General features: G+C 39.2%; 1 protein-coding gene across 12 annotated transcripts in view; it reads right to left on the reverse strand.

The window, feature by feature from the left end:
* The window catches only part of MAGI2 (membrane associated guanylate kinase, WW and PDZ domain containing 2), a 1,464,809-nt gene that overhangs the window by 203,127 nt on the left and 1,238,171 nt on the right, over positions 1–23,511 (reverse strand). For all 12 annotated transcript variants that reach the window (XM_027539773.1, XM_027539768.1, XM_027539771.1 and 9 more), the window contains one exon: positions 6,109–6,140. In XM_027539773.1, coding sequence (XP_027395574.1) covers positions 6,109–6,140 — 32 coding nt within the window. The remainder of the gene's footprint in view (positions 1–6,108; positions 6,141–23,511) is intronic.

Below are 23,511 nucleotides of genomic sequence, written 5' to 3' on the forward strand. Positions count from 1 at the left end.
TAAGATGGCTCCAATTCATGAAACCGTTTTTACTGAAGAAGAAAATAGTCTGCAGGTATTCATTTGACACCTATACACATCCAAACCACTTCCTATACTTGAACATTCAATCACTTTCCTCATGGTTGGTAAGTAATTATACAACCCTTTAGGGTTTGAGTTGTTCAAAGTCTTCTATGAAGCTTCATTTACTGCTGATCTAGTGGTTTCTTCTCCAGAATGCTGCTGCTGCCACCATCATGATTTATTAACAATCTGTAGAATACTTTTTAGTTCACCAAGTTCTTTCATTTACATTATCTTCTTTGATCGTCACTATGGCCCCGTGAGGTAAAGTGAGGACTCATTTCTTTTTATCAAGGAGAAAGCCACATTCACCAAGATCACCTGTTTACACGACCAACTTAAACAACCAATCGATTTCTCTTTCAAGCTCAACTTCAGCTTTTCAGTTTTGACTAAACCTGTTGTATGTAGAATGAGATTATCTTGTTTGAGATTTCAAACAAGATGCCCTCTTGTTTGAAATTTTGCACTGAGTGCAGTCCTCGGGGTAAACGCCACTTTCTAGCGGGGCATGGCGGCTCTCCAGCTGATCCTCTTTCTCGTCTCCACTGACGGTCCCTCCTCTCGTTCCCTAGAACCCGACAGGTTCTCTCCCTTGCATATTTTCTTTCTTTTTCTGCTTGCCAGGTTTACCTATTTTGTACTCTCCCATCTCTCATCTTCATTATACCTGGCTACTAGATTCAGATGAGGCCCCTCCCTCAGAAGGCCTTTGCTGACCATTCCTGATCTGGTTACCTGTCCCTCCCGGGTGCTCCCACGGTACCCACTACCCACCCCTCACACGCAAGTGTAATTGCAAGTCCACCTTTGTCTCCGCACATAGATGACGCTGGGGACAGAGATTGCGGGGGACATAGTCTCTCTCATTGTTGCATTAGCAACACACAGCAAGTACTCAGAAAATGCAAATTTAGTGAATGGATGAAATCAGTAAAATATGGTCACCTGTTCTTTCTTGAAGACCAGTTTTGATACACACTATTTTGAGCTTGGCAGGATTATAACTTTCTAGTCTCTACCGCACTGCTTTTGTTTTCATAACAGCTATTGTTTGGTTAGGGCTTCAATGCCAGCTGTCACCTATCAACAATATATGTTTTAAAGCTGGAGAGGATGTGAGATAGCATATAACACAAAGGTCCCTGTGACCCACTTATGTACCTAGGATTGTGGCAGGGGTTGGACCATTCAGCAAACTGGGCAAGAAATGGGTCACTGACCCTTCTCTCAGTGCTCCTGGAGATAAGGCCTGAATATTTGAGCTTCTTTGAAATTCATATATTGACATTCTAACACCCATGGTAACACTGCTAGGAGGTGGAGCTTTGGGGAGATAATTAGGTCATGAAGCTGGAGCTTTCATGAATGGAACTGGTGCCCTTATAGAGGAGACCCCAGAGAACTCTGTAGTCCCAAGACCCAGGTGAGGTTACGGCCATCTAGGAGGTGGGCTCTGACCAACACTGAATCTTCTGGTGCCTTCATCTTGGACTTCTAGCTTTTAGAACTATGAGAAATATATTCCTGTTTTTATAAGACACCAATCTATGTTATCATAGCTTTCAGAAGAAACTAAGAAGACACTTGGCTTCATTTTAATTTGTTTACTTTATGGGCTACTGACCAAGATTTCGTTTGAACAAAGGTTCTATAACTAACAAAGATGGAAAACCCCTGAGTTCAACTCCCTAATATTAAACATGATCTCTAGGAGCACAGAGAGGTCCAGCAGCTGTCAGTGCCTGGCCCTGGGTCAAAAACAAATCTATATCTATAATGGGAGTCCTTTTTTTTCTTTTAACATAATAATACATTGAGGGGAATAATTTGTAAATTTGCTCAGAGTCTGGCCAATTTTCTGCTCAGTGACCCTTTAGCTCCCATTTAGTAAAAATCTTTAAATATGCACTTCATAATTCACTTGAAAGTAAAATTTGCCTAGGAAGCCATTGTAGGTTCCTTTGGTCATCCATTCTCTGTGCCTGTGCTCTGACAGGAAGACCCACACTGTGGCTAAAGGCATCTTCTTTTTTATTTTTCATTTTAACTGACTTCAGGCACCATGTGGGTGCATTTTGGCTGTGACTTTCTCCCTTCTGTTTCTAAACATAAGATACTTAATTCTAAAAAGTAAATAAATTAGAAATATGGTCTGAATCACTGAGTATCCCACTTGTCATCAAAGGGCTTCAGCAAATGTCTATTTATTTCTTCTATCTTCCACAGAGGGTTATCTGATTCTCCCATAAGTCTTGCTAGTATATATATTGTTCATGTACAGTCACTGGAGCAAACATGCTTCAGGTGAAATATTAGTATTAAAAAACATTCTTAAAACTAGAAAATAAATAATGCTTTTGGCACTGTTTAGGAAAGTTTCTGTGGCAGATAGAAAAATTCTACAATGTCTACAGCACTGAGATGGAGAAATTTGTTGAGTCCAGTTCATGCTTAGTAAAGCATTCACAGTGTCTTGCTGTGACATTAATCAACCCTCGAGTCACTCTGTCAGGGATTTGTAAGACTGTAGAGCAGATAATCACAGTGCCCATGAAATTACTGAAAAAGAAGACTCATAGTCCTTCACTCCCCCACCCTCTTATCCAGTCATTTGAAGTTCAGACCTAGAAGACCATGGTGGAAACCCCCTGCTGTGGGATCACCGCCCCCTCCACCCCCACCCCCCAACCCCTGTTCTCTGGAGCTGATGTGCTGATCTGACAGCATCTTTTTTTTTTTTAACTGAAGGATAATTGCTTTTGCAGAATTTTGTTGATTTCTGCCAAACATCAACATGAATCAGGCATAGGTATTAAGGGCTTCCCTGGTGACTCAGACAGTAAAGAATCTGCCTGCAAATGCAGGAGACGTGGGTTCTATTCCTGGGTTGGGAAGATCTCCTGGAGAAGAGAATGGCTACCCACTCCAGTATTCTTGCCTGCAGAATGCTGTGGGCAGAGAAGCCTGGCAGCCTACAGTCCACAGGGTCGCAAAGAGTCCGACATGACTGAGCAACTCTATTGACTTCCTAATATTTTCTTAGATACCTTGGTCTCTGCACTTTTGCCTTCCAGCTGGGTTACCTTGTACTCACTAGTTCCTCTCAATATTCATGAACCACCTAGACTCTTACCCCAACTTCTTATTCCACTTAATGTCTTCCTGGCCTTGACCTCTGAAGAGCTGTGTTACCTGCCAGGCGTTTATCTGTCAAAAAGGCTTCTGATTGGAACTTTCCACAGTCCTAGCTGTGTCCTTACCTATGCCAATATTTATAAACACTTCACTAGAGTAAGGAAAAATGGAAACCAAATTGTTTTCTTTATCTGGGAGAAGACTTGTATTTCTATTCTCCTTGATGAATGAGTGAATGTTTTAACTGTATGAAAATATAGTCACTGAGATAGCAGTGGACAGAGTAGACATATAATTCACGATGGGATATCAAAGAGTAAAACAGAAAAAAAATCGATTATGGTGTGGTCAATTTTTTTAAACCCACCTTCTGATTCTAGGATGCACACTGAGAATAGAGAGCTTGTGAACAAGGTAAGTTGTCCTCCCCATGAAAACTAGAAAGTGCTTGCTACCTGTAGAAGCTAGGATAGTCTAAACACACTTCCTTACTATTTTAGGGCAGGGCTGGGAGATGAAGACATTTGGCTTGATTCAGTACTTGGAGAATGAACTTGTATTCCTTCCAGATGAAGAGAACAAGAACCCACTACAGTTAGTGTATTACTTGTTAAACAGAAGTGGCTCTCTTGATGTGGATTAGTTTTAGACGTGGATCAGTAGGACAGAAGAAGGTCAGAAAGTGACACAGGACCAGGAGAAGGGGTGAAAACATTTCCTTATCCTGATTAACAATGTCATCAATCCTCTTCAAAGGAGAGAGTGCATAAATCCAAATACTGTGGGTATGTATTTATATATTTAAGTAAATAGTTTTGCAAACTATGTTTATTCATTGAGTGATTAATTTGTTAAGAGTTTATTCGTGGAAAGTCTGCTTTCTAGAATGACAGTAGTTTATATTTTTGAGCATGTCAGAGGCTCTGCTTTAAGCACCTTACATGGATTAAGTCATAGACTCTTTACAATAACCATGAGAGGAGTATTATTATTATCCCCATTTATAGATGAACTTGAAATACTGAAAGCTTAAGCAGCTAGTTGAAGGCAACCTAGCTAGTAAGGAGAAGCACAGTTTGAACACAGGCAGTAAGCCTTCAGAGCCTGCACTCTAAACCACTTTACACATGGCCTGTCACCCGAGTCCCTAATCTGAAGAGTTTCTGGTGGATGCATGGAGGACATTACACTGACAATCCTCTATCTTCATTTAGCTTAGCACCTGGAAGTCCAAGTCCTACCTTTTGGAGGGATGCCTGGGTTCAGGATTAATTTTAAACTGAGTTCTATGAAAACCCATTTTTGGAATTATTGAGTGTGGATGTAATTAGTGTAATGACAGCAGATACTATAATTATGCCAATGGCATTATTTGTGTAAATGTGGTACATATAAGGAAATCAGTAGATTATTTAATTGTAGCACCGTGATGAAGTTGCAAGATTCCTTCTTAAATTAGATAAAGATATGTGTAACCACAGAACACAGATTTTTAACTCTGGTGGTGAAAGGAAGGAATTATTCAGATTTTGGTCAAGGCAAAACAAATTTCATTTTAAGTATTTTCAAAATCACACGTATCACTAAATACTTTAACTAGGCTCAAAGAAGACTAGTTTTCTCATCTGATATACTCTGTGGACCAGATGAGCTGAATCCCAAATAAAGACATGCTTGGTGTGAAAGTTCTGAGAGCATGGGCCTCTCATCACCAGCTCCCAGTTTTCTCATCTCTCTTTGAAAGAAACCTGGACCTCAGGCATACTCCAGAGCTCAATAATATTTTATTTTCTCATGTCTTCAAATGATTTTAAAGCCATGTTATTTAAATAAGCCAGTTATTGCACTTGAAAAATATGCAAAATCATATTATGTCCATTTCTCAAATGAAAAAATGAAGCACTTAAATATTCCTTCAGTAAAAGGGGGAAAAAAGGAGCATAAAATTAACCCAAGAAGTCCCTACTCACTGGCCAAATTAGGGGCCACTGGTGTCAGAGCTACTTACTGTGAGAGGAAAGAAAAGTAGGTGGAAGACGTGATTCCCTGAGATTTTGAGTTGTTTTTTTTTTTAATTGTTTGTTTTGTTTTTTTGTTGTTAACTTGAATCACTTTGCACAGCTCTCTTCCACTTCTGGGTTTTAGCTATCTCAGTTAAGGTTGGCTATTCTAACACAGCATAGAATGGGACCCCAGAAAGCTAGTCCCAGCTCTTGGGACTTGGACAAACTGATTTCAATCAATGGCAAGTAAAGATCATCTCCAGCTGGGAAGGCAACTTGGCTAAACTTGTATCACAAAAAGATTAATAAAATACCAGTCTCCTACGTTAGCATCAACCTTTCAGGACAGCTGATAAAGAAACTAGGCTCAGAGAGACTAGGTGACAGCAGAGATCACCAGTTTCTGAAAATTCAGAGTACCACTTTGAGTGACTGTCAGTTATGGTGGAAAAACACAAATTTTTTCACAGACACACATGTATCTGTGTGTCTTTGTTTAGCTCTGTATGCATTAAAATGTAAATATAAACACAAATATATATACAGCTAAATTTCTTGAGGGTCAGATTTAATTTGTAGGTCAAGACATCTGGGTCTATAATTTGTATTGTTTTAAAAATTCAATGCAGTAAGAAACTATGGTATTTCTGATGGTGAAACAAAGGTTTCTAAAGAATTTTCAGCATACCATACTGAACAGTGTTAATGCTTGTTTTGTAAAAATGTAAAAAAACAGAATAATCTTTATAGGAAAGCAAGACAAGTTAGTTTTTCACAGAGAATTTGTTCTTTTGACATCAAAAATCTCAAAGGAGGAAGGGATTTTGAGGTTATCCAGTTCAAATCTTACTTAGTGAAATTGTAATCTAACTAGTAATAAAGAAGAAGAATTTCAACTTACAGGCTTTGGGGTTTTCCATGGAGAAAAGAAACCTGCAATAAAGAAAACAATATATGAACTTTGAAAATACATTCCACTACCACTTACAGGTAGCATGATATTAAGACAACCGCAAGTACTTTATATAAGTTAATAGTAAACAACAACACATTCTGCCTGGCTGCACAGTTTTTTTTCAAAGGGAACAATTTTATTGTATTATATTAATGATTCTAGGAATATTTCTTTATTTGGAAGCTGAGGATTCTGAAGCCCAGCGATGGTGAGGAACTGTGTGGCAAAAGATCAGTCACTTTACAAGAGCTAAGGCTGAGTCATCCTTCGGGATTTCTGTGGCACAGCCTTAGCTGTGTGTGGATGTGGGTATGGGTGTGGGTGGGTGGGGTGGGAAGAGAGAGAGAGGGGGAGAGAGAGGGAGAGAGAGGGAGAAGGAGAGGGAGAGAGAGACAGAGAGAAAATGAGAAACAGTGAGGAGGGTAGAGAGGAACAGACAGAGAGAATATAGATAGAAATTAAGACTTTTAAAGGTTAACACCAGTGATTAGTATAATAAATAATTCTGCTTTATGTGGTTAGAAATCAATCAACAAGCCTTCGTTAATCCTACATTTATAAATAATGTATATACTTATATCATGAATAGATTCCACTATAACTGTATATGAGCCATTTTTCCCACTGACTTCTCTATAGCAGATATCCATTTTATTATCCCTGTGCCCTAGTGACAACACAATGTTTTTCACGAAGAAGCAGCTAAAAATGTTTGTTAATTGAGTGAATCGTGTATCATCAAAGACAGGAATTTTTCAACTCATTGAGCTCTTTCAATGATCACAAATGGTGTGACGGTTGAACTGACTTTGTTTGATCTGAATGACCTTTAAGATAATTAAAAGTAAAGGACAGATTAATTCCTTTTTCCTTTACTGTTATTATTTTATCATACACTGACCCCAGCAAGCCAAAACACAAGCCAAAATACAGAACAAATTTACTTTCTTCTCATACCATCTCTCCCCTCTTTCAATGACTTCACTCATGTTAATATTAGGTGGTGTCTGATAAAATGCCCAATAAAAAATGGAATGTTGAAAATATGCCACGTAATGCTTATTACCTTTAAAACTTGGACTGGCATAGAATGGGCCATGGTTTTCAACTATTTACATTTATAGGAAATATCCACAGAAAACTAGACACACACTTATCTAGATGCTGAAGCAATCCAACTCAGGCACAGTATAAACACTAATTTAAATACTACTTGCACCTCAACACAAACGTTGTAAATAGCTGATGCTGCATTTTATGAAAAGAGTGAAAGCATGTAAGCCATCATATTCCTCAAGTTTCCTTGGAACACAGAGTTAAATTTAATGCTGAAGTATAATAACTATCTTACCTAAGGAGATGGGTGGAATTGGCTTACTTTCTTGTATACTCTGTATGTATGTTCTTATTTCTCTTTCCAACTATTAAAAAAGTTCTATTTAATGTGTGGCTTGATTATAATTTAATTGCAAGGATTTAATCACATCCTTTTTGATAATAGCTGAGAGTAAAATTACAGATAAATAAATATATTTATCTCTGACTCATTCTGTAATGTAAATGTAATGTAAATGCCAATGAAAACTATTTGACCAATAATTATAAAAGTGAAAAGCATTGTGACCTATTGGCCAATTAACTATTACTCATTGAAGGATAAAATTTATTTGCTGTTTCATGGAACGGTCAGCAATGGTTCTTTTGAGAAAAGATGTCATTTATACATTCTCACAATGTTCAAACATTCAGTGATTTCCTCTGCTTTCTCTGTGTTCCTCCTTTTTCTTCTTCCTGCAGTGCCAGAATGGATTTTGAGTATTTGCTGCTTTACATTTGCTAGGTGCTGGGAGTTTCTTAGATTTACAGATGTATTGAAAGTGATTTCTTTTTATGGGGCTCTCATCTCCACATGGAGCATTATCTTAAAAGATGATTATTCCTCCTGTGGAAAATGTATAATCATGGGACCTCTTGGCAGCTACGGTGCCAGAACTGAAATGGCATAATAGGGACATTGGTTAAGATAAGACAAGGAGAGAGGGCCATTTAATTTGACCACCTGTCATCACTGGCACATTGGCTTCCTCTTCTTTTGAGGTTGTTTTATTCAGTCTGACCTCAGACTATTGGCATGATGCAGGACTTCTCCACTGTGCCCATTATGGCAGTTTCTGAAATATGCCTAATGCTGAGTTGTGAGGAAGAGGCTTCAATCTCCGAAGCAATAGCTTCACTTTCTGAGTCATTGTCAGAAAGAAGCTGCTTGTTTCAGAGTAAGTAATGTTAGGTAGCAGAAATAATATCAGAATAGATTTCCTTAAAAATAAATAACTTACGTGAGTCTTAGAGTTCCTTTGGCAAATTAGCAATCATGCTATAAACACTTAAATGAAGATGAACAAAAAACATTTATTTTGCAATACAACATTGTAAAGCAATTATCCTACAATTAAAAATAAATTATATAAAAAGATGTATGTATAGAACAGTCTTATGAACTCTGTTGCAGAGGGAGAGGGTGGGAAGATTTGGGAGAATGGCATTGAAACATGTATAATATCATGTATGAAACGAATTGCCAGTCCAGGTTCGATGCATGATACTGGATGCTTGGGGCTAGTGCACTGGGACGACCCAGAGGGATGGTACTGGGAGGGAGGAGGGTTCAGGATGGGGAACACATGTATACCTGTGGCGGATTCATTTTGATATTTGGCAAAACTAATACAATTTGTAAAGTTTAAAAATAAAATTAAAAAAAAATAGTGTTGCAATGGAAAAAAAAAAAAGATATGTAACTCTTCTTCAAAGATTTAATTGGTTGGCAGTTTGCTGTTCTGATAATTGTGTAAATAAAATGCAAAGGAATAAAAAAAGAAAAGAAAACATCTATTTGGGGTATACCCAATTTGGCCCAATTAATTGATAAAATCATGTTTTCTACCTGATTAATCTCCAGTTTTCTGCTCAGCTTCATTGGAAGAGCTCCATAAATACTATAATAGCATGGGTCAAATGATGTAGGTCAAATGCTATAATAATGTGGGTCAAATGATTATAAATGTACAATAAATTTTTGTAGGGATTACACCTGTAAGAAATCTAGTCTATTGCAATTAACATAAAATACCCCCAAACAAAATAAGAACTTTTAAATCCTTATTTCTAGAACTTTTCTTTTTTTGAAATCATTCTGGCCAAAATAGATCACAGAAGGAAGACAGGCTTGGTTTGTTAAGACAATTACTTTTGGGTGTCTCACCACCTACACTCAGGGATACAGGATGAGGAATATAGATAGCTTTTTCTTAAGCCTTTCAGAGCTGATAGTCCTTTTTACAAAGGCAAATTCATAAAAAAGGGATTTTTCTTTAAAATACTAATAAAACTTGCTTTATATTTTAGTTTATTTCTGGCCTTTATTTTCCCTACTTCTATAGAAAGTAGAATATTATAATTCTCTTATAGAATTAAAATTTATTTATTTTATTTATTTATTATAATAACTTAACCTGTTTTCCATACTGATCATTTATTGAAGTGTGTTGAGATCCAACCAGTCCATTCTAAAGGAGATCAGTCCTGGGTATTCTTTGGAAGGAATGATGCCAGAGCTGAAACTCCAGTACTTTGTCCACCTCATGTGAAGAGTTGACTCATTGGAAAAGACCCTAATGCTGGGAGGGATTGGGGGCAGGAGGAGAAGGGGATAACAGAGGATGAGATGGCTGGATGGCATCACCGACTCAATGGACATGAGTTTGAATGAACTCCGGGAGTTGGTGAGGGACAGGGAGGCCTGGAATGCTGCAATTCATGGGGTCACAAAAAGTCGGACACGACCGAGCGACTGAACTGAACTGAACTGAACACTAAAGACAATAAAAGTGAAAGACCTCAAGAAACAGTTATAAGCTAACTGAAACATGAGTAGGGACATTTTAAAAAGGAAAAAAGTAAGAGAATAAATGGGAAAATTTAGATGCAGCCAATAAGGAAATTTCAATGCATTTAATATGAAGCAGAAAATTAAGTTAGATCTCTAAAATCTGTCTTCTTTAGAACAAGAAATAAAGTTAAAATATATTTTTAATTCCTCATGTAAAAGCACAATTAGATGGGCAGAGAAACAGAAACACAGTACAAATAGCTTAAACAGAAATTCTGATGCTTAAAAATGGAAGAGGAGAGAAGGCAAAACCAGTTTCATACTGAAAGTTAAATCAAATTTACATATCAACTAAATACAATTTTAATAATTATAGGACTATGGTTGCCCAGTTAAATATGAATTTCAGATAAACAATGAATAACTTTTTAGTATGTCCTGTAGACTGACTGCATGAGACATACACTGCCTAGGACATACTTACATTAAAAATTACTTGTTTATCTGAAATTCAATTTAATTGGGAAGTCTACATTTTCATTTTCTAAATTTGAACACCCTATATAGGGAACATTTTATATAAGAGCACCGAAGAATTAATGCTTTTGAACTATGGTGTTGGAGAAGACTCTTGAGAGTCCCTTGGACTGCAAGGAGATCCAACCAGTCCATCCTAAAGGAGATCAGTCCTGAGTGTTCATTGGAAGGACTGATGCCGAAGATGAAACTCCAATACTTTGGCCACCTCATGTGAAGAGCTGACTCACTGGAAAAGACCCTGATGCTGGGAGGGATTGGGGGCAGGAGGAGAAGGGGACGACAGAGAATGAGACGGCTGGATGGCATCACTGACTCAATGGACATGAGTTTGAGTGAACTCTGGGAGCTGGTGATGGACAGGGAGGCCTGGTGTGCTGTGATTCATGTGGTCACAAAGATTCGGACACAACTGAGTGATTGAACTGAACTGAACCAGTTAAAAATGAAAACACAGTAGCAATGTCTACTGTAGGTAATACCCACTCAATTTAGTAAAAATGCAAAAAATATTTAGTATTTCCCATTTTTGCACCTTCTCCAATGTTTTATTGTTAGGAATCTTGCTTTAGGAGAAACCAGAAAACATTCTATGCACATCATTGGATTGCGTTGGTTGGTTGTTCATAAGGAACAACTGTTGCCTAATGTCTCACCTCAGGTGATACAAACTCTGTGTGGCCAATGTCAGCGCCGCAAAGGAACATTTTCAAATTGTGTGATGACTGGTTAGCAATAGTGCCTTATCATAAGAAAGTTCCACAAAGTGGCTCTTATCAGAAACTACTTCTGACACATGATACCCCAAACGAAAGAATATCAGTATATTTACTGCAGCTCTGAAGGGAGAGTCACTTTCTAGCATGCATTTGTGAGTTGTTTGGGAAGAGTTGTTGTTGTTGTTGTTTTTTAATCATTATATAATAATTATTTTCACAGGATACAAGATGATGAACTTTCTTAAAACTCCCCACTTCAAATAAGGGCTCAAAATACAATGAAGAGAAACTTAATCAGAGAATGCCATCATGATATCTTCACTTTGGAATTAGGCCAATGCAATTTTTTGGGATTTCTAGTAATTTCCTCAGGGACTAAATCTTTCAATATGCCTCTATAGTCTGTTTGATATACTGAACTACCGTTTGCAGAATGTGAGATGATTTTTTCTTTAACTGAAGTACTTGCTGCAACATATGACTCTGGCTTTGAAAACTATCATTAATTTCATGCATTTTATAGAAAATTCCATTTACTACAAATGACAGAGATGCAGGAGAAACACTTTCTATTTCTCATTTTCTTTAAGCAACAGAAAAGGACTAGGAACCATTTTGAACTAAAGGCCTGTTTCAGCAGAGATGTCCATGCTCTGAGTTACTAAAAGCTTTGTTCTGGTTTGCTTGAAAAATAAGATACAACAATTGAATATACCTCAAATCCTGAAAGATGATGCTGTGAAAGCGCTGCACTCAATATGCCAGCAAATTTGGAAAACTCAGCAGTGGTCACAGGACTGGAAAAGGTCAGTTTTCATTCCAATCCCAAAGAAAGGCAATGCCAAAGAATGCTCAAACTACTGCACAATTGCACTCATCTCACATGCTAGTAAAGTAATGCTCAAAATTCTCCAAGCCAGGCTTCAGCAATATGTGAACCGTGAACTTCCTGATGTTCAAGCTGGTTTTAGAAAAGGTAGAGGAACCAGAGATTAAATTGCCAACATCCGCTGGATCATAGAAAAAGCAAGAGAGTTCCAGAAAAACATCTATTTCTGTTTTATTGACTATGCCAAAGCCTTTGACTGTGTGGATCACAAGAAACTGTGGAAAATTCTGAAAGAGATGGGAATATCAGACCACCTGATCTGCCTCTCTTGAGAAATCTGTATGCAGGTCAGGAAGCAACAGTTAGAACTGGACATGGAACAACAGACTGGTTCCAAATAGGAAAAGGAGTTCGTCAAGGCTGTGTATTGTCACCCTGTTTATTTAACTTATATGCAGAGTACATCATGAGAAACCCTGGACTGGAAGAAGCACAAGCTGGAATCAAGATTGCCGGGAGAAATATCAATAACCTCAGATATGCAGATGACCACCACACTTATGGCAGAAAGTGAAGAGGAACTCAAAAGCCTCTTGATGAAAGTGAAAGTGGAGAGTGAAAAAGTTAGCTTAAAGCTCAACATTCAGAAAACGAAGATCATGGCATCCGGTCCCATCACTTCATGGGAAATAGATGGGGAAACAGTGGAAACAGTGTCAGACTTTATTTTTCTGGGCTCCAAAATCACTACAGATGGTGACTGCAGCCATGAAATTAAAAGACGCTTACTCCTTGGAAGGAAGGTTATGACCAACCTAGATAGCATATTGAAAAGCAGAGACATTACTTTGCCAACAAAGGTTCGTCTAGTCAAGGCTATGGTTTTTCCTGTGGTCATGTATGGATGTGAGAGTTGGACTGTGAAGAAGGCTGAGCGCCGAAGAATTGATGCTTTTGAACTGTGGTGTTGGAGAAGACTCTTGAGAGCCCCTTGGACTGCAAGGAGATCCAACCAGTCCATTCTGAAGGAGATCAGCCCTGGGATTTTTTTGGAAGGAATGATGCTGAAGCTGAAACTCCAGTACTTTGGCCACATCACGTGAAGAGTTGACTCACTGGAAAAGACTCTGATGCTGGGAGGGATTGGGGGCAAGAGGAGAAGGGGACGACAGAGGATGAGATGGCTGGATGGCATCACTGACTCGATGGATGTGAGTCTGAGTGAACTCCGGGAGTTGGTGATGGACAGGGAGGCCTGGCGTGCTGCGATTCATGGGGTCGCAAAGAGTCGGACACGACTGAGCGACTGATCTGATCTGATCTGAAGACTACTCTTAAGAGTCCCTTGGACTGCTAGGAGATCAAACCAGTCAATCCTAAAGGAAATCAACCCTGAATATTTATTGGAAGGACTAATGCTGAAACTGAAGCTCCAATATTTTGGCCACCTGATGCGAAGAGCTAACTCACTGAAAATGACCTTGATGCTGGGAAAGACTGAGGGCAGGAGAAGGGGACAACAGAGGATGAGATGGTTGGATGGCATAACCGACTCAATGGACATGAATTTGAGCAAACTCTGGGAGATAGTGGAGGACAAAGGAGCCTAGTATGCTGCAGTACATGAGGCTGCAAAGAATTGGATATGACTGAGTGACTAAACAACAATACACTTTAAATATGGTTAATATGGCAAATGTTATATCACATATGTTTTATCACAATTAAAAAAATAAAAAAGTAGAGCAATAAAAAGAGGAAAAAGAAAGGGAGAATAAAAGTACACACATATCACATGAATGTGAGAAAAAAAAGAGAAAGTGAGAAAGATAATTTTTTTTCACAGTCCTTTGGCTTAAAGCTCAGTATTCTGAAAACTAAGATCATGGCATCTGGTCCCATCACTTCATGGGAAATAGACGGGGAAACAGTGGAAACAGTGTCAGACTTTATTTTTTTGAGCTCCAAAATCACTGCAGATGGTGACTGCAGCCATGAAATTAAAAGATGCTTACTCCTTGGAAGGAAAGTTATGACCAACCTAGATAGCATATTCAAAAGCAGAGACATTACTTTGCCAACAAAGGTCTGTCTAATCAAGGCTATGGTTTTTCCAGTGGTCATGTATGTGTGAGAGTCGGACTGTGAAGAAAGCTGAGCACTGAAGAATTGATGCTTTAGAACTGTGGTGTTGGAGAAGACTCTTGAGAGTCCCTTGGACTGCAAGGAGATCCAACCAGTCTATTCTAAAGGAGATCAGTCCTGGGTGTTCTTTGGAAGGACTGATGCTAAAGCTGAAACTCCAATACTTTGACCACCTCATGTGAAGAGTTGACTCATTGGAAAAGACTCTGATGCTGGGAGGGATTGGGGGGCAGGAAGAGAAGGGGACGACAGAGGATGAGATGGCTGGATGGCATCACTGACTCGATGGACGTGAGTCTGCGTGAACTCCGGGAGTTGGTGATGGACAGGGAGGCCTGGCGTGCTGCGATTCATGGGGTCACAAAGAGTCGGACATGACTAGGGACTGAACTGAACTGAACTTGGTACCCTGCTGGAGGTCATAAAACCCACCTGGCCACTTGTACAGTCCCTCCCTCCTCTTAAATGATCATTTCTTACAAAGGATTGTGACTAATAAAGGAGATTCATGTCCCTACTACTTCCTGAAAATATTTCATGGACAGTGAGAAATTCTTCCTATAGAGGAAATCATCTTTTTTTTTTTTTTTTTTTTAAGTTTCCCAAAGCGGAGAAAGACCCAAGGTTTTAAAAAGCCTCCAGTTAAGGCTAATTTAAGGGAGAAAAATACCACTAATACAGTTAATCTTTAATTTAAAGATCCTCCCATTTTCCCACAGTCTGGCAAATTTTCCATCAAAAATTCAGCCTTTAGTAATGTAAGTCAGCAGGGTAATGAGCTAATTTCCATTAAAACTAGTTCAGTGTTATTCATTTTTTTTTTCAGGTTCTTGACTGATCATGTATTTCTTATTAAAATTCATTAAATGAGTTAAACCCTGCAGTTACCTTAGAAAATTTGTTTAAGCTGTTTCATATCAGTAAAAAGGGACTTTTTCTTAATGAAACTGACCTAGGCTAAGAAACAACCTTTCCATTAAGATACTGCTGGTGGTACCCTAACCTCAACATCACCATGTTTCAGTCAAGCAAATTATTCAATTTGCAAAGAAAATTTCGAATTAGTTGCCATCTTTGGCCTACAGAATCCATTTTTGTGTGGAGAGCTGAGGCGTTCTCTGCAATGCTTTAAAAATGATCCTTTCTGCATCTTTTAAATAAAAGTGTTTTACTTATAAACACTATAAAGCTGTTTTTCAGAAGGCCATTTCCCCCCAGGGCTTTGTTCTTCATGGAGAGAGCAATCTGACCATTTCAAGTAATCCCAGCGAGTATCGAGAAAGGATAAGCCTGCACATGTTGTCTTCTGATAAACTCAGTTACATAAAGGATACATTCAAAATAAAGCAGGCCAGGTAGATAGCCTTGAACAGGAATAAAGCATCACACTGGAAGAGGAAGAATTGTGTCAGCGAGGCTAAAACTCAGACTGAGGGGAGGCTTGCTGAAAATATTAGCAACTACAAAGGGCTTATGCTCTGAACAAGACGGAGGGCAAAGAAGAGAGAAACCACTTCACGTGCTTATGGTGGGCTGTAAACAGTTGGCAATGGAGATGTGGCAGGATATCAGTCTTGCAAACAGAAAAGTCCATTTCTGAGAACAATTTTCTTTATAATAACGGATATGTAGCATTAAATTCTCTTCTATTGAGAAACTCATCTAGAAACATCTTTAAGTAATTTAAGAGAGATTAAACACTTTAGTCATTAAATTACACCAACATTAAATATTTATTAAGTTGTGAGTGTGTCACAAGCACCACAGACTCAACACGGCAAAACGGAAGCTTTGGCCTTCCCTCCTACTTCTTGTTCAATATTTGGGAAAATTTCACCTGCCTTTCCAAATTTTAAAGGCAGGAACCTGAAGTCATTCTTAATCTCTTTCCCTCACTTCCTTATCATCAACTTTTGTCTATTCTACCACCCAAATCTATTTCAAACCCACTTCTCTCCATCTCTACAGTCACCATTATAATCCACGCTCACCATCATTTTTACCTCAACTGAAGCTACAGTAAATTAGCTGATGTCACCAAATCTGATCATGCTTAAAATCCTTAAATGGATTCCCACCCATTTATGATAAAACACAAAACCTCCAAGGACTTATATAAGTTTGTCCCTACCCACTCCCCTGGAGAAGGGAATGGCAACCCACTCCAGTATTTTTGCCTGGAGGACCCCTTGGACAGAGCAGCCTGGTGGGCTACCATCCACAGGGTCACAAAGAATCAGACATGACTGAACAACTTAGCACACACACATTCTCCCCAGAGTTATTTCCTCAAGGGTTATTTCCTTTCACTCATTGAAATTCATTGACTATAAGCCAGGCTTCTCTAATCACAGAGCCTCTGCATAATCTCCTTCATTTACCTATCCTTTTTAACCCTCCACCAAATCATCTCTGGCTCCTTCTTAAGTGTCAGCTTAAACACTACCTCCTCAGGGAAGATGCCCCTGACATTTCATCTTAAATCTGAGTCATGCACAATAATTTTTCATTGCATTCTCTATTTTTCTTCATATGGAATTTATCACTATTTAGATATATTTATGAAATCATATTTATGTAATTGCATTTGTGAGATTGTTAGTTTAATGCTCATCTCTCCTTCTAGAGTATAAACTCCACTAGGGGAGCTCATATCTATTTTGTTCACAATGTACTCCCAGTACTTAGCACAATGCCTGACACATAGCATATACTTCAATAGACACATTTTAATGAATTAATAGTAGTAGTGAAGAGTGAGGAGGGTAGCAAGAGTCACAAGATACTCAGGATGATTTGCTTGGCATGGAGGAGTATAAAGGAGAAGATGAAATCCATGATGGCTTCTAACTTGGGAAACTGGGTGGTTTCATTAACTGAGATACAAAATACAGGAAAAAGGTTTCTTGGAATGGAGTCTAGAAAGTTAGGTTATGGGCAAAATGAGTTTGAGGTGCCTTTTGGAGTTTGGATTCAAATGTAGTCGAACTACATTTTGAAGTCTCAACCTTAGTGAATTTGGGTTCAGGTAAAGTCAGGTAGTAGTTGGCTTTCTTGTCTGGAGCTTAATAGAGGTTATCAGGATTAGAGATATAATATGTTAGGTGAAACTTAAAACAAGACACCAAAATTGTGTGGCATGAAAAGAGACCACTTCATGATATGTAGAAGGAATGAAAGTATCTGAACGTAACTGAAAGTCAAGTAAGGAAAAGGTTTCAAGAAGTAGTAAACAGAAATACTCATAAAATAAGGCCTTAAGAAGTTTGTCAAACAGGAGGGTCACAGGTGGTCACGGGGGGGCCGTTGATTGCTAGAACAGAGGCAGAAATCAGATTTCGGTGGGTCTGAATGAATGGGAAGTGAGGAAGTGGAACTGAGAAGTGTCATAGTGGCTATGGGAGGAATAAAGCTGCCCATAAAGGGAAGATTTCCTTTTGGAGAAGCATGCATTTAGATGAGATGGTACCTGAACAGAGACAGAGTCTGAAGATTGAGGAGAAAAGGAGATAACTGGTGGAATTATTTCATGAGGAGATAAGAGGTGGGATCCAGAGTGTAAAATGGAGAAATTAATGCTAATTGAGAGAGCACCAGCATCCAAGTCCTTATCAAGAGGCCAGAGCAGATCTTTGGGGAAAACCTCCAGGATCTCCCTCATGGGGCAGGGATGGGACTGAGTAGACTTTACTCATAGTGGCTGAGAGTCGCAAAAGCAGTGGGGGTTGTAGGGGCTCCGAGTATGCAGGGAAACTGGAGGAGAGAATAAAAGTAACTGTGTCAAAATGTTTGGTTCATGGGGATGAGACAAAGATAACAGAAAAACAACTTCTGGCACAGCACAGTGGAGAGGCTGTGCACACAGAAGGGGGGATAATGCTGACCTGGGCTCTAGTCCCAGCTCCACCTGTCACTAGCTGTGTGGTCACACACATACTTGGCAGGGCGTGTACACCAGGATCAAGCTCTGGGCTCTGAGTGAAGCTCTGGGTTTGCTTTATGGCTTATGCCTGGGTGGCCGTGAGTGAGTCCCCTGATCAAGGTTCAGATTCCTTATCGGTAACAAAGATGATAATAATAGGGACTACTGCAGTGGGAACTAAATAAATGTGCACTTTACATTTTACCAATTTAAAATGGTGCATTGTTCCACTTAATGGCTTTGATGTATTCTGAATTCTTTTTCTGCAAAACAGAGGCTCACTTTTCAGAAAGGTGTTCAACAATTTATTGTCACAATGGATATATTATTTTCTTCTCTTAGTTGTTTTAAGCTTTTTGCTCTTTTAACATTCCTTTTTAAGGTCTTTTAAATTGCCTTTTAAGGTCTTACAAGTTCCCTGTTGCTATATGAAAGTATGAAAGTGAAAGTCGCTCAGTGGTGTCTGACTCTTTGTGACCCCAAGGATTATACAGTCCATGGAATTCTCCAGGCCAGAATACTGGAGTGGGCAGCCTTTCCCTTCTCCAGGGGATCTTCCCAACCAGGGATCGAACCCAGGTCTCCTGTATTGCAGGGATTCTTCACCAGCTGAGCCACAAGGGAAGCCCCAAAATATGGAGTATGGCTTATTTTGCTTTGCTAAACAAAGTAAATAGTTATTTTCATCCTACTATGATTCTCCCTTAAGTTCCTTCTATCCTGGTTAGAGAAGTAAGGTGGCCCACTTTTACCTCACTCTACAGTCTTTGTGCTCTATGTAAACTGTATCCCTGGTTTACATGATTATATTCAATATCATGATTTTTAAAATGTTTAAAATTGTCCCTAGATTTACATTTTCCTATAACTATTTATATAATAATTACTCAGACTTAATCAACTAATCTGTTTTTAACGCTCATTGGGCTTCCCCGGCAGTGCTAGTGGTAAAGAATCCACATGCCAATGTAGGAGACACAGAGATATGGGTTTAATCCCTGGGTCAGGAAGATCCCCTGGAGTAGGAAATGGCATCCCACTCCAGTATTCTTGTCTAGAAAATTCCATGGGCAGAGAAGCCTCGCAAGATACAGTCTGTAGGGTCACAAAGAATTGGACATGACTAAGCGCAATTCCTTTTCTCAGTGTTCAGTAAGATATTCTGTGAGAATTGTTCCACATGTGGATGTATTTTTGATGTATTTGTGGAAGGTTTGTTCCATGTACTTCTCTTTCGCCATCTTGATTCCTCCTCCTACAATTCCTTTTATACCATTATAACCATGGTATAAAAGGATTAATTAAACTATCTTGGGGTTTTGAATTTTGGTTGTCGGTACATGTGTGTAATTTTTTCAGAAATAGCATTATGTTTGATTTTGTAGGTACAATATTGGCCTTCTACATTCTAGTCTTTAAAATTGGTACATGTGTTACTTTAATGGCTAAGGGGATTTTGCAGATGTGATAAAGTTAAGGATCTTGAGATAAGGATCAATATTACTGGTAGAAGAGTATTGTATATGTGATTGCTGTTAAGATGGAACAAAGCTGAAGATTTACTGTTCTGCAACTGGGAAACTGCTCAATTGGGTCTCGACACCATCAACTGCTTACAGCATCAGTTCCACAGGATTCCCTGGTGGGTTAGTGGTAAAAAATCCACTTGCTAATACAGGAGATGCAGGTTCGATCCTTTGGTCAGGAAGGTAGCCTAGGAAGGAAATGGCAATCCACCCCGGTATCCTTTCCTGGGGAAATCCCATGGACAGAGGACCCTGATAGGCTACAGTCCATGGGGCCCCAAAAGAGTCAGACACAACTGGGCAGCTAAACAACAACAATCAGTTCTACATTTTGCTGATTCTAGTGAACATAATCTTCTGAGATAATTACAATCCTCCAGGTTTGTTTATTATGACCCTCTTACTTCGTTAAGCATCACTTTGCTTGATTTTTGCATTTCAACCTGCTCTGTCCATTTCTGTTTTTTTTCAAATGTCATACCTTCTAGCATTGGAGGATTCCAAGCATGTTTTCTCAGTTTCTTCTGCTGTCTACAGTAAATCTATTTCAGTGTCATGAAGGTTGATCTTGAAGGCTAATTATAATTATCCCTTCCTTACGTGCTTAGCTTTTTGTTGTATGTTCCATGCTGGGTGTTACTTTTCCTTTTTTTTTTTAAGGGAAGATTTATCCAGATTCAGGCTCATGGCCTGAGTGCTGCTCACTCAGTTGTGTGAAATAATGCCCATTTTGGAGTTCACACAACAGTGAACACATGTGCACAGCTTGTAGCCAGACTTTCACTGGCAACGGTGTCACTTAGCTTTTCTGGACTGTAGGGAGCCTTCTCTTTGACACAACTTCATAATTTTGTTTGCTTGGTTTGGCAAGAAACATTTGTGCTATAAAACTGTGAGATTGTCTCTATATACTACCCCAAAGGCTTCTTATAGTTCTACCTCCATCTTTGGAGCTTAATGTAATTGTACCACTGCCCCAGGAGGCAATTTTTCATCACCCTTGCCTCTCTGTTTTCTGTTATGCTGTGCTCTGGTATTTGAGACTTCAGAAATTGTTGAAAGAGAGTTGTAGGGAAAAGAGAGTGATTGGTCAGCAGGGAAGAGGTTTAAGCACAACTGAGCAGTATGTCGGCAGTCTTATAAGTGCTAGAATCTGTGAATCCCTGACATTTTCTTTCCTATGTATTCTTGGCACTTTACTGAGCAATTCAGAGAAAGCAGAGAGACAATTCATTGCCCTGATGTGATTTTAAATAGAACTTCTTATAAAAAACAATTTTATCTCTATTTGTCTATGAGTTACATATACAAATATAGCATTATGTGTTACTTATTTATATATTATTATTTATAAACTAATATCTGAAATATAGACAGAACTGATGCTTATCTCCTGCTCGAACTTAACAAGCTAAGGCTCCATCTTCATTTAAAGTTCTGCCATCCCTAATTAGCATCACTTAAGCAGTATGGGCAGAGATAAAGTACAAATAGGACTGTCCTTGGAATGTATTTTTCAATCAATCACAAAACAGATAAAAATTTTGTTTGGTTGTGGTGGGAATTGGTGGAGCAGCTGAGTTTGTTTCTTTCTCTCCCCCTCCGCCCATTCTCACCCCTCAGGTTGTCCTGTGGGACTCTGCACAGAGGAAGGACACGTGGTTTGACTGGGTCTGCTGTGGAGCGGAGGGTCAGAGTCCATCTCTCAGCCCAAGATCATTGGGGGGTACTTCACTGACTACAGTCTGTGAATCAATGTTTTACATAACATGAAGACAGAAGATGCCCATTTTTAGTTTGGGTTTTCCGAAAAGCAGGCCCTGATGTGAGGACTTGGGTTACCCCAAGAAGAAAAAATAAAGAATGTGGAAAGTAAATTGGGGACCAATTGGGACTCTTCTGTGAAGCCTTGGGGACACACATCAGAACCTTCTCCTGTGGAGTGGTGCGGCCAGGCCATTTGTGCTCTGACCCTCCTTTCCCACTGGGTAAATGGTTGCTCCTCACTGAGTATTGCTCTTCCAGGGTGCTAACTTTCCTGCATTTCTGGGGTGTCCCTGTGTAAGGCTGAGGAATCACCTGTAGTGCCACAGAAAGTTCTGGGGTGGAGAATAGGAGACACTGGTGCTTGAGGCAGGACGGTCAGCTGAATGGAAACATCCACAGCTGCCTGTGAGCTCAGGTGAGCTAAGAAGACAAGGACCAAAAGTCCGTGGAGATGAAAACTGGCAAACCTCATCTGTGGTGGGAGGAAAAACTGAACAAATATGCCCTTAGAGTAATTGTTTTGGGGGAACAGAGGATTTACACAGCCTTAAAACAGGGATGACAGATAAGCTCCAACTCTGATGCCAACTCTGGTCAACTGACTGCCTAGAGAGCTGTGTGGAGGAGGATTCTCAAAAGCCTCAGCAGAAAATCATACTTTATCAATTAGCATCCCAAACATGGAAGTGGGAGGACAGAAGGTGGCGTGTGAGCCATTTGGGGCATGTATTTGCCACCCTGCTTTAAAGTGGAGACTATTTTTATTCATATCAGTGCTGAGATTTCCTTAATGAAATACAATTCTTTCAGAGATTTGACCTTTCAAAATGCACAGCATGTGGCCTGCCTTTGGTTAATGAAAGAATTCTCCAATTAATGTTATGAATAAGACTGGGATAAACTTCAAAGGCACAGCAGTTACATGCATTAGCCTTGTTATTCTGCTACAGGTTTCAAGTAAACATGCTAATTTTTTTCTCACTGATATATAAAAAAGTGTAAGAGTCATAATATTAACTAGAAAAAGGGATCAAAGGCAGATAGTGTTCAACAGCATTAGTGCTTGGTCATAGTGTCAGTGTTGAGAAAAGTATAATTTTGGAGGGGCAAGTGAGAATATCTGAATTCTCTTAGCAAATTTCATTACACAATACAGTGTTAATAACTATGGATGTGTTAATTAACTAGATGGGAGACATCTTTTCACAATGTATATGTATGTCAAATCACCACGATGTACAATTTCATTTGTCAGCTATACCTCAATAAAACTAAAAAAAAGTTTTTTAGAGAAAACTAAATTAAGTTATTTAGAGAAAAATAAATGGTCATTAAATCAAGTAGGGAAATTTTGTAAGTACTTTGTCATAATGTTTTGACAAGGAAAATATCACCATTTACCCTGGGTCATGGTTTGAACTGTTGATTCAAAGAATAAGTACAGTATTAAATATATCTCAACTTGTACTATTGCAATTCAACTTAATTTCAAGCCCTGTGGTTATGACTTCCTACTTTCTTTGAGTTTTTAGTTTTTGTGTGCTCAGTTATGTCCAACTCTTTGTGACCCCATGGACCGTAGCCCGCCAGGCTCCTCCGTCCACAGGATTTTTCAGGCAAGACTACTGGAGGGGCTGCCAGTTCCTCCATAAGGGGATCTTCCTGACGCAGGGGTTGAACCAGTGTCTCCTGCATTGCAGGTGGATTCCTTATCACTGAGCCATGGGTTCAGTTCTGTTCAGTTGATCGGTTGTATCTGACTCTTTGCAACCCCATGGATTGCAGCACGCCAGGCTTCCCTGTCCATCACCAGCTCCTGGACTTGTTCAAACTCATGTCCATTGAGTTGGTGAAGCCATCCAACCATTTCATCTTCTGTCATCAGGGAAGCCCATTATTTCTCAGTTCTCACCTCCAATGATATATCTGAATCTGTGCACGCATACTAAATCACTTTAGTTGTGTTCGACTTTTCGCGACACTATGGACTATAGCCCACCTGGCTCCTCTGTCCA

This window comes from Bos indicus x Bos taurus, chromosome 4 (genome assembly GCF_003369695.1).
Source record: "Bos indicus x Bos taurus breed Angus x Brahman F1 hybrid chromosome 4, Bos_hybrid_MaternalHap_v2.0, whole genome shotgun sequence".
Lineage (NCBI taxonomy): Eukaryota > Metazoa > Chordata > Mammalia > Artiodactyla > Bovidae > Bos > Bos indicus x Bos taurus.